The following is an 11048-nucleotide window of genomic DNA, read 5'->3' as shown; positions in this document are numbered from 1 at the left end:
CGACGCGCTGACGTCAGACGCCGCGCTGTCCTTAGCCCGCGCACCCGGATGTGAGTCCCTTTTGCTCCCCCGGAAGGTGAGGATGGCGGAGCCGCCGCGATCGGCGCCGGGCCCGCCGAGCTCCATCCGCTGCCATCCGCCCGCCGGCGGCCCCGCCGCGGTCACAGGCGCGGCCCGGCAACCTTGCGGAGCGGCGGGGCGGGCGCGGGGGTGGGGAGGAGCGGGAGTGTCGTCGGTCCGAGCGGGCCAGGCCGCGGCGGGATGCGGAGGCCGCGCCGGAGCCTCCCGGGAGCTGGGCTGGGACTGGACGGGGGAGGTCGCTGGGGGAGGTCGCTGGGGCAGCGCCCGGCAGCTCCCGATGCCGGGACAGAGGCGGCTGTAGGCTCGGGATGTGTTTGCATCTCCTCGGGCTTCTCACCGAGCAGCGCTTGGATGTGTGCTGGAGCTGTTGTAACCAGCGTGCAGGAGCATTTTAAGTCGTGTAGAGGCGCACAGGGAGCAGGACTGGGTTAGTTACGGCTGGAGGAGGTGGCTGACGCTACTGGAAAGGTGTGAAGGACAGTTTGGATTCTTTTATTTTTATTTTCTCTGCTGTGTAACGAGCTCTAAACCCTGCTGTCTGTGATCGCAGATGGCGGGTGAGAAGGCACCAGAGAAGAAGCCAGCTGAGAAGAAGCCGGCCAAGAAGAAGGCAGGGGAGAAGAAGCCAGCGGAGCAGAAGCCAAGCCAGAAAGCAGCAGGGGACAAGAAGAAGAGGGTGAAGAAGTACCATGCCAGCCGTAACCCCGTCCTGGCCCGGGGCATCGGGAGGTATTCCCGCTCTGCCATGTACGCCAGGAAAGCCCTGTACAAGCGCAAGTATACGGCCCCAGAGACAAAGGTAGGGTGGGAAGCACTGGGGGATCAGTCGTGTTTGTTGTGGTGCCTTTGGTTTGAAATGTGCTGAGTTTTCCTTGTTGTTTGCACACAGATAGAGAAGAAGAAGAAGGAGATGCCCCGTGCCACCATCACTAAGCCAGTGGGTGGAGACAAGAACGGAGGCAGCCGGGTGGTTAAAATCCGGAAAATGGTACGGAAAAGCACCGGGATGCTCGTGGTTTGGTCCAGGGAGCTTTAGGCTGGGTGATGAGCCTCGTGCCTGGAGTGATGTAGGGACCTCAGCCTGTGCTGTGCTTTCTTCGAGGACAGACCCAGGGTCCTTGAGAGGTGGTGGGAATTCTCTGTCCTCTGCGTTGCTCTGCTGACGTAGAAGCACACAGGTACAGAGCCGGGCACAAAATACTCCAAAATATTCACCGTGTTTCTCAAGCACCGTGTGCAGCAGAAATCCTCCAGAAAACTGAACTATGGGGAAATAGGGAGAAGCTTTTTGAGGAGTTGCTGTCCTGTGGGACACAGGTGGTAGAAGATGCTTGTCCTCTGTTCCCAGCCCAGGTACTACCCCACGGAGGACGTTCCCCGGAAGCTGCTGAGCCACGGCAAGAAGCCATTCTGCGAGCACAAGCGGCGCCTGCGGGCGTCCATCACCCCTGGCACGGTGCTGATCCTGCTCACCGGCCGGCACCGTGGCAAGGTGGGCACACAGCCCCTGGCTCAGGGGTTTGGCAGTGTTTCAGACACCCTGAATTTCCCAGAAGATTTCATCTGACCCTGCTCGGCCTCTGGGTGTAAATCTGTGATTTCTGTCTTGTGTGTTTTACTTGTCCAGCGTTTAGGGGAAGCAGAGGTGAAATGTTTGTTAATTTAGGGTTGTTCTGAGCAGAGCTGGAAGTGAAATGGGCTCAGTCAGTTGCTTGGACAAAATGGAAGGAGTCTTCCTGCAGTGCAGAGCCAGTGCCTGTTTCTGTTGCTGCTCCTGCAAAGACAAAACGTTCTCCTACAGCAAAAGAAAATCAGAGTTTTATTCTTAATCTAACTATCAGTTCTTATATTGGGTTCTCCATCCTCAGGATGGTCACCAACACAACTGGCATCCTTTATTTTCTGAAATTTTCTGTCTTTGATTTCCTTGATTCCATAAATAATGCTTTCAGAGAAGGAAACCTTGACCAGAAGGAACAAAATACACGAGGGGGTGGCTCTGACTGTGAGATGTTTTGGCGTCCTTGTGGTGTTTATCCAATTGCTGCCTGTACTCATACAAAGGATTTGGGTGCTGGGATGGCTGTTGCCATCCTGTAGGGTGGGGGAAGAGTAAAACTGGAGTAATTGGGTTTTCTCAGCCTTGAGAGATAAAGCTCGTGGAGAGTCACACCCAGTTGGAAAGGAGGTACCTGGAAGTGCTGGAGCTTGGATCACAAGGTAGCAGCAGCTCCTCAGGTGGCACAGCTGACCCACCTGGAGCACTGTCAGTGCTTGTACCAGTAACAGAGGCACAATCCCAGTTTGGCTTTTGTATAGGAGCACTGGGACCTGAGGGTTGATGTCCCATCTCATTTCTTTTCCAGCGTGTTGTGTTCCTGAAGCAGCTTGATACTGGCCTTCTCCTTGTTACAGGTAAAAGTTTTTATTTAAACATGATATTTTTGTTTTGGGGGGTTCTTTGAGGTTTTTTAATTCAAGTTTGTCTCTGGGGTCAGTAACATAACAGATTTGCATGTGTTTGGTTTGGAACATCAGTGGGGAATCGCATTTTGTGGTAGTCACTACCCTGGAGGTATCCAAGGAAAACTGAATGTGGCACTCAGTACTCTGCTCTAGTTGACAAGGTGCTGATCAGTCAGAAGTTGGACTTGATGATCTTCAGAGAACTTTTCCAACCTTTATGATTGTGTCATTTGTGACTTTGCAGAGAGGTAGAGGGGAGTTTATTAAGCTTCAGTATCTGACTACCTGGAATAGGTTGGAAAGGAGATTTTTGTATTTCTAGAAGGCTTTGACTATTGATATTTTAGCTATGGGCAGCTCTGGAAGAACTGGTCATTGCACAGACTACAGAAATTCTGCTTCAAGGGAGTGGTTTTCACCAGAAGAGGTGACCTTGCTCTCTCTTGTCTTCTCTGCCTTCAGGCCCCCTGGCTGTCAACCGTGTCCCTCTGCGCAGGGCCCATCAGAAATTCGTAATCGCCACATCCACAAAGGTGGATCTCACTGGGGTGAAAATTCCCAAACATCTCACTGATTCCTACTTCAAGAAGAAGAGGCTGCGGAAGCCCAAGCACCAGGAAGGAGAGATCTTTGACACTGAGAAAGAAGTAAGGGGACAGGGTGGTTCTTTCTCAATGCTCCAGGCTAGGCTGGAAAGGGGGAATTAGCAGGAAAAAAAAACTGGTGGGTTTGAAGTGGTCATTAATAAAGTGAGGTGATTCCATTAAGGTGAGGTAAACTCCCTTTTAAATTTGGGGATTTTTCTCAGAGGAGAAGGAGTTACTACTCCAATTAAATGTCTTTTTTGACCAAGAAATGCTGTCACTGTGTTGGCTCCAAGGAGTGCTTCAGTGCTCCACCACCTTCCCACTATTGAGACCAGATGGGGGAAAGATTTTTTAAAACTCCCCAAAACTCGGGATTTGCCCTGAATTTTCTCCTCTCTCTAAAGGATTCTGCAGTTGCTCCCAGGATTTGAATGTTGCTCTTTGTGCTTTGCAGAAATACGAGCTGACGGAGCAGCGCAAGGCAGACCAGAAGGCCGTGGATTCCCAAATCCTGGCACGGATCAAGAAGGTGCCTCAGCTCCGAGGGTACCTGCGCTCTACATTCTCTCTCTCAAATGGAGTTTATCCTCACAAATTGGTGTTCTGAGCCTTCTGGAAGCACCACATTAAACTCCAAGGGAAAAAAGAAAAAAACGAAGGATTTGTGGTGTGTTCATTGCAGTCTAACAGCAGGTGTTGCACAGCTCTTGGTAGTGCTTGTTGCTGTGGGGTAAAACTGAGGGGCTGTAGGTAGTGACCAAAACTTGTGAGTGTGCAAAGTTTGGGGTGGAGTTTTGGGTGTTCTAGTTTTGTGGTGGTGGTTGGATTTCTTTAACTATTTAACCGAAACAGGAATTCAGCTTTTTCAACTGTGAACAAGCTGGGAAGGGATCCTGAACAGATTCTGCTTTGGGAATAGCAGCTAATGCTGGGCTGACACCGTGCAGGGTAAAATCTGAATAAAATATGTCTGTGCTGAACCTCAGCAAATAAATAATTTTTAGAGGTATTTCAGGAGCTATGCTTTGATTTTTGAAGTGGAAATGCTGGGAATACTCCACAGTTTTGTAGGATAAAAGTAGCTGAAAGTGAGTGGAGAAGGTTAGTGCTGTGTTGAACTCAGCAGAAATCAATGCTCTTACACAAACCAGGGATGTACAGTTCACCAAGTCTGGCACTCTGGAACTCTTCCTTAGCCAGACTTCTGCAGGAATCCAGGTTTATGTAACTGCACCATCTGTCTGCCCAGTAATTCTGAGCTGAGGTAGCCAACAGGGTTAGACTTGACAAGAAACAGATTTCAGCAAATTCATCCAGGCTCCATGAAAGCAGGATAGGAAAGAGAGGAATAAAACCCTCCCTGAAGTGGAAGTCATACTCACTGGGAAAGAGGAATTGTTCTTGGAGTGTTCCAGAGGCAGTGAAGGGACTTGCACCTGTGGAGTGCCTGGTCTGCACCAAGGGGCTGCAGTCTGGTACTGGTGGGTGTTAAGAGTGTCTGGAAGTGAAACCACTGGGCACTCCCACCATCTTCCTGTTGATAATTAACAGGCTGGGAGAGCTGAGGGGTGTCAGCCTGGAGAAGGGAAAGCTCCAGGAAGACTTTAAAAAACATTTGTAGTGTCTTAAGAGGCTCCGGGAGAGCTGGAAAGGCACCTGGGACAGGACACAGGGAATGGCTTCCCTCTGCCAGAGGCAGGCTTAGATGGGATTTTTGGGAAGGAATTATTCCCTGTGAGGGTGGGTAGGCCCTGGCCCAGGGTGCCCAGAGAAGCTGTGGCTGTCCCTGGATCCCTGGAAGTGTCCAAGGCCAGGTTGGACAGGGTTTGGAGCAACCTGGGATGGTGGAAGTGGCAGGAGTCGGAACACGATGAGCTGTAAGGTCCTTGTCAAGCCAAACCAACCTGGAATTCTCTCTGAAGTATCCCTGAGGCTCAGCAGAGGGAGGCAGTGAGCTGGCTGTGTCCCGTGCAGAATTCGTGGCCTGGCTGGGAGGTTTCCCTTGCTCTGTGCTGCGTTCTGCCCCGTGTTCTTTATTTTCCCTGCCTTTGGAGTTTTGTCTGTGATTAGTTACATCTTCTCTTGTGTGTGGTTTGCTGGATAATGGGGTTAGTCAGAGGGTTTTAAGTAAAAGGGAGTTTTTCCTGCAGTTCTGGGAATGGCCTGTTGACATGAATCAGCTGTAGAAAGATACAGAAGGGTTGCACACAGCTTCCTGCGACTCCTAAGGTTGGTCTAAGAAAAACCTTTATCAAATAAGCTTACAATGTTCAGGTAAATTTAAAAATTGAGTGTGGGAACACAGAAATGGGGAAATCCCCATCCAGCAAGGAGAATCAGATGAGTTTGTATGAACATGTGCTATTGTAGTCTGCAACCCCCAATTCAGTCGTACATTTGTACTCTTGAAGGAAAACTGCAGGAGGTATTAATGCTCCAGTCATTCCCTTCCCTCTGGGAGTGGGGAAGTTGCAGTAACAAAATAGCCCCAAAACCAGTGGAGTGTGGAGATCCAAGGGTGTCCTCTGGAATTCCTAGTTGCTCTGACACATTCTTGCTTTGTGGCTCAGGAGGCACCTGGAACTATTGACCTTGTTTGCTGGGAGGGGAGGCTTTGTCTGCCAGTGTGCTGTCAGGAAGTGATTTGGAAATGGGAATTGGTTATCAAAAGATGCTGCTCTGGAGCAGTGGCCTCACATGCTGCCATTGCCCTGTTCCTGTCACCTGTGTGAGGAGGTGGTGACAGTAACACACCCTGCAAGGTGGGGAGGAAGGGAGGCATCTCTCTGCTCCTGTCAATCCCTGAGCTGAGTCACTGGCCCAGCTGGATGCCAGTGTCACACCAAGGGATGTGGGAGCACGGGAAGTGGGAACACCAAATCCTTCCCGAGGCTAAGCAGCTCCTCAGGCTTTGCTGCAGGAAATGGAGATGACAAAACCCTCATATTCCATAAGGAGAGGCAGCCAGTGATCAGCTGTGATGTGTCTGTCTCCAACCTCCCAAATATTTTCCCTGAATTCTGTGAAATCTGCCTTCCTTCTGCAAAGCTGCAGGGTGAGGGATGGAAAGCAGGAAAAACAAGGTCTGTGCAGGTGACCAACACAGAGGGGATTTTTTTAATCCAGATAATGCTGGCCCTACCTGAGCACAACTTGCAGCACATAAAGAGCCTTTGTGTGTGTTCTGGCTGTCCCCAGCATTTCCCATTCCCAGCATGTGAACAGTTCTGCAGCTGGGCTCGCTGAGTCACTGCTTTTTCCTGGGCAGCCCCCACAGAAGATGCCAGAGACATCCAAAGCCTCCATCACCCAATGAAAAGTGCTGGAGATGTGCAGCTCCAAAAATAGTGACAGCCTCAACCACAGCAGCACTTCATTAGCATCAAATGTGCTCTTTGCTTCAGCTACCTAATAAAGTGATATGTAATTACAATAAAGCATCCTTTGGAGAGTAAAGGGAGAGGGATGTTGGCTTTCCCAGGGAATTGATAATAAGATGTGATGCCTTGTTATCTCTAGGCACCTATTTTTACCTGTCAGCTGTGCAGTGACCTGGTGGCTGCAGTTCCAGCCCAGTGAGGCTCTGTCCAGCTGCCACAGAGGACAGTAGGCTCAGGGAGGCAGCCACTGCCTTCACCTCTGGAATGAGAATCCTTCTGGATCCTCAGGAGAAACTGAGGCTGATCTGCAAGACAAAGTCCTTTCTACTGCCAGGTTTGTAGAGAGCAGCTACCTGTGCCATTTCAGCTGTGACACTCTCGGGTTTAACCTTAATTAAGAAAGGATGCTCTGGCTGGAGTACAAAGGTGCTTTTATGGGACTCCCACAGCTCTTGGGCCAAGCGGTGAGGAAAATTTGCCAAATTCCCAGATGTCCAGGGACTGGCTGCTCAGTTCTTTGCTCTAGGATGTGCCTCATCATGAAGGAAAGGCTGAATCTCTCTCCCAGCAAATTTTCACCTGATCCCTGCCATCCCTCTCCTCAGAGTTCAGAACTGTTGCAAAGAAATTCACAGTGGATGTCCCCACAAGCTCAATAAAGAATAATCAAATAAATGCCAATCCTATGGATACACCATGAAGAGCTCCTGTTCCTGGCCTGGTTTGGGAAGGGGAACTGAAGTTCCCAGCCACTCTTTACCTGTTAATTGGATTTCTCCAGTTCTCCTGCATTGCAGTCTTCACTGAGCACCTGACAACTCATTGCTTAAGCAATTAGAGCAATTAAATCCTTATTTTTATAAGGCTCTTTTTCATAATAGTCCTTGTTTTGTTCTGGAAGCCACTGGTTGAGCAAAGCCAGGCAGTGCCTGAGTCACTGCAGAGGGTGGGTCTGGGATGGTTGCATGTGGGATTTGACATGGATGCCACACAGCAACCAGGACATTTTTCCTTTATTTAGGTACTTTTTAATAATTTATTTGTTGTTTTGGCTGTTTAGATCAAAGCAGTCTTAACCCTCTCCCAGACACTAGTCAAAAACCCCATTTTTATCATCTGGCTGCCTTTTTTTTGCTCACTTTATCTTTTCCCCCCCTATTATTTCAGTGTTTATCTCAGGGGAAATGACTTTGCATGATGGATTGCACACTGAGCCAGCAGCTTCTCTGAGCTAAGCATGGTTCACACTCAGACATAAACACCTATTAGTTGTAATAGTGATGAGGAGAGAGGAAGCACAGTAGTCAAAATAAGACTTGAAATGAAAGAAATTCAATGTTTTTTCCTCAGCAATATTGATTTTCTGTGTGATCTTGAGCAAGTCACTTATTTTCAGACAAGTCTGTGCTCACATACTGCAAGAAGCAGAAATACTTTCTCATGTCTGGTCTCAAGAAGTGTTTTCAACTTCAGAAAATGGAACATTTCTGTCCATTTTCTGAAGTACATAAAAGAATAAGCAGTCTCTGGCTGACACTGAGAGGAGACCTGATCCATTAATCTGATCTTGTTCTATGAGATCATATCAACATTTCAGACTAAAAAATACAAAAGTTGTGCTGTGTTGAAGACTGGCACAGGTGGCACAAAGAATAAATGTTCTCATCATCCTATTTATCACTTTTAATGTCATTTTTTTGCAGAATTTAGGCTGTTTTATTTGTACAGGGCAGCAGAACTCAAAGAATCAGAGACTCTGGAGTCATTGGGAGGTTTTGCAGTTGCCCAATTAGGAGTTCCTGGTGCTTTGCCTGCAGATTGCTTTTAATGATGATCATAACCAGCTTCTCTTTTTTTTACATCTGCTGAGCTCTTTGGCCTTGTGACACCCAGCACAGGTCGAAAACTGCCATGAGGACACCAAGAAACCACACAAAGGTAAAATGATCTCTGCAAATCCATTGGAACAAGCCAATGGAATGCAGAGAACCACCCCAAGGAGCTCTAAATCTCATGGAGAAAATAAAATTTAATCCAGAAGCAATTTCACCTATTTTGTCACTCCTAGTGGATGCAGAGGTTTTCCACTGGCCTGACAGATGCCTTAGGATGTAATTGTTTATAAAATTAAGGTTTTCAAGTATCAGCATGTGCTGGATATGGGATCCTATTGTTCAAAATGGCCATTTTGACAAGAGGAAATAAAACCCAAGATAAAATGTACAAAAGCAGTCCTTGGTTCACAAGGGAGGAAGGGTATTTTTCAGAATAAGGCCCTAAAAAGGATGATGCACCCTCAAAATGATGGTACCATTCAAATTTCTGATGAGAGTGTCCTGCTGAGCTGAAAAGAAAATCTCTTTTGTGAAATGTCATAGAAATTGGTGGGGAACCAGAATTCTACCTTCAAGAAAACACAAAAAAAACCCCCTGAACAAATATCCCTGTGGAATCAGGGAACTGAAAGCACAGCAACTCCTGCTCAAAGGGCAGGCACATGGCAGAGCTCCTGTGCACTGCACATCGTCCACACAGCTTCCCTGGGGCCTGACAAAGTGCAAAAAGGCCACTGGAAACCTGGAGCTTTGTGTTTGTGGAAGAGAAAAAGCCAAACACATGCCCAGAGCAGGGGCACAGAGGGAGAAAAAGGAAAACTGCCTTTTGAGGTTGCTGATGCAAGAGAAACTTCGAGAGGGTTGGGGGTTTTTTTTTGTTCAAATCCTGGCTTTGGTCAAAGCACTGAGCATAAAAATGTGTGGTTTATTTAATCTAACACTCCAGGAAAGACTTGCCTGCCTTGTAATTAAACAGAACTTCATCAAGGCAATGTCTCACATCATTCTGTAACTGCTTTCTAACACAGACAACCCATTAATCCTCAAACTGCCTGACAGCTTGAATAAAAAATAGAATTAAAATAATCCAAATAACAGCACAAATTGTGTGGTTTGGGCTCCCTTGAAATAACTGCTGATTTCACAAGTGCCTGAGAAGGGTGTCCCAGTGTGAGCCAGGCAGTGCAGCTGCTCCTGGGGATTTATAATTCTCATTAGAATTTCTATCACTCTTCCCATCCTGTCACCCTGAGCTTCAACTTTTCATGTCATTCAATTGCCACCACCCCAAGCCTGGGCAGACTGGGTAATCAAGCCTAAAAAATGGCTTTTTGATGTGTTTGTCAGGCCCAATCAAGAGCCACATGATAACAGAATGGAGCCCAGCACACAAAACATGGTCCCTGTGCTGCAGGAGGAGGGCTGGGCTGATGTCACCTGCCTGGGAAATGATAATCTCATGAAGAGGGTGATGCTGGTGGCTTTGGGTGACTGACAGCACTGCTCTGGTTCTCCTGTTGATTAATTGATTGTTTGTGGGGTTACTTAAGTTGAAGTTTAGTTCCTCCTGGTTCTCTGTAGGCTGCTTGTGATGTTCTTTTTAAAGAAACACTGTGGTGTTGTTAGGCATAAAGTGAAGGTTTGTAAAACAATTCTTATTCCCTGTCAGGACCAGGATTTTATAAGCACAGGACATTTCACTGCAGCACCATAAACTCACCTCTATCACATCACAATGGAAGAAACTCTCCTGCCTGGAGCAGCATGAAAAGATTTTCAACTATCCTGGCTTCACCCAGAGGCCAGTCCAGCCTCAATGTGAAATGATGAATTATTTGGCCTTTCCTGGTTTGTGCCATCTGGCTGGAAGGAAAATAGGGAAAAATAGGCGAGTCAGAGAGAGCATAAAAGGACTGCACCTCTCACATAAATCAGCAGCATCCCAAACCACAGCACACATCTCCAGCCTCTTCTGTTTGTTTCCCTCATATTTATATCCTGTCAGCTTGTTCACACACTGGGACTTTATTGTGTAACAGTTATTCTTCTTTTAAAAGCAGATTCTTGACTGGAAATGGAGGAAAGAGACACTGGAAAGAACAAGAGAAATGCTGCAAGAAAGAAAGGGAAGGGAGGAAGGCTCCATGGGAAGAGCACCTTTGGAGATGGGGGCACTTAGAGCTGCAAGACAGCACCACACAGAGAGCAAAATTGCTCTTCCCAGAGGAAAACCTTCCACTTATTCCACTTTGCACAGCTTGGCTTCAGTTCTCAATTAGTGGCTTTCAGTTTTAGCTTTGTTTTGAATGCCTGTCACCACTGAAGAGAAAATCAGCACAGACTGACATTTGCTCAGGCCAGGGATTCACTGCCCTGCCTTCCTCTGTCAGGAAAAAGGGTTGGTAGTGCTGCAATACCAGTGCAAACCTGCTAATTAGGAATTCACACTCTTGGATATGATTTATGAATTACAAGAAAAAGACAAAGATGATGAAAGTTCAACCACCACCTCATTTAAAATTCTGTTTTCCCTTTTTTTCTTTGGTGTCCTGTTGGTCTAGACTCTCCAGGGACACCTTCTACTATCACAGGTTGCTCCAAGCCCTCTCCAACCTGGCCCTGGAAAAGGAAATTTTCCCAAAACGTATTATCCCCCTGCAATGTTACATTGCAAATGTCAACATTTCAACTTTTTATTC

The 11048-nt window shown here is 47.5% G+C and overlaps 1 protein-coding gene across 3 annotated transcripts; it reads left to right on the top strand.

The window, feature by feature from the left end:
* Positions 1-28: 28 nt before the first annotated feature.
* On the top strand, positions 29-4143 carry RPL6 (ribosomal protein L6). Of its 3 annotated transcripts, none has more exons than XM_062504198.1 (7): positions 29-76; positions 632-880; positions 971-1069; positions 1430-1573; positions 2448-2496; positions 3010-3194; positions 3589-4143. In XM_062504198.1, the coding sequence occupies exons 2-7, from the start codon at positions 632-634 to the stop codon at positions 3739-3741; spliced, it is 879 nt and encodes a 292-aa protein (XP_062360182.1). In that variant the 5' UTR covers positions 29-76; the 3' UTR covers positions 3742-4143. The 3 variants fall into 3 exon arrangements, with proteins under 3 accessions (XP_062360182.1, XP_062360183.1, XP_062360184.1); XM_062504199.1 differs by lacking the exon at positions 29-76 and adding an exon at positions 350-549; XM_062504200.1 differs by lacking the exon at positions 29-76 and having other exon boundaries at positions 632-660; positions 757-880.
* Positions 4144-11048: the final 6905 nt, after the last annotated feature.

This window comes from Cinclus cinclus, chromosome 17 (assembly GCF_963662255.1).
Source record: "Cinclus cinclus chromosome 17, bCinCin1.1, whole genome shotgun sequence".
NCBI classification, from domain to species: domain Eukaryota; kingdom Metazoa; phylum Chordata; class Aves; order Passeriformes; family Cinclidae; genus Cinclus; species Cinclus cinclus.
The sequence above is the reverse complement of the archived record's forward strand: the minus strand, read 5'-3'. Positions and strand labels throughout refer to the sequence as shown.

Coding starts and splice junctions, on each gene's coding strand:
- RPL6 (XM_062504198.1), top strand. CDS start 632: ATGGCGGGTGAGAAGGCACCAGAGAAGAAGCCAGCTGAGAAGAAGCCG. Junction 1,070..1,429: donor TGGTTAAAATCCGGAAAATG/GTACGGAAAAGC, acceptor CTCTGTTCCCAG/CCCAGGTACTACCCCACGGA. Junction 3,195..3,588: donor TCTTTGACACTGAGAAAGAA/GTAAGGGGACAG, acceptor TGTGCTTTGCAG/AAATACGAGCTGACGGAGCA.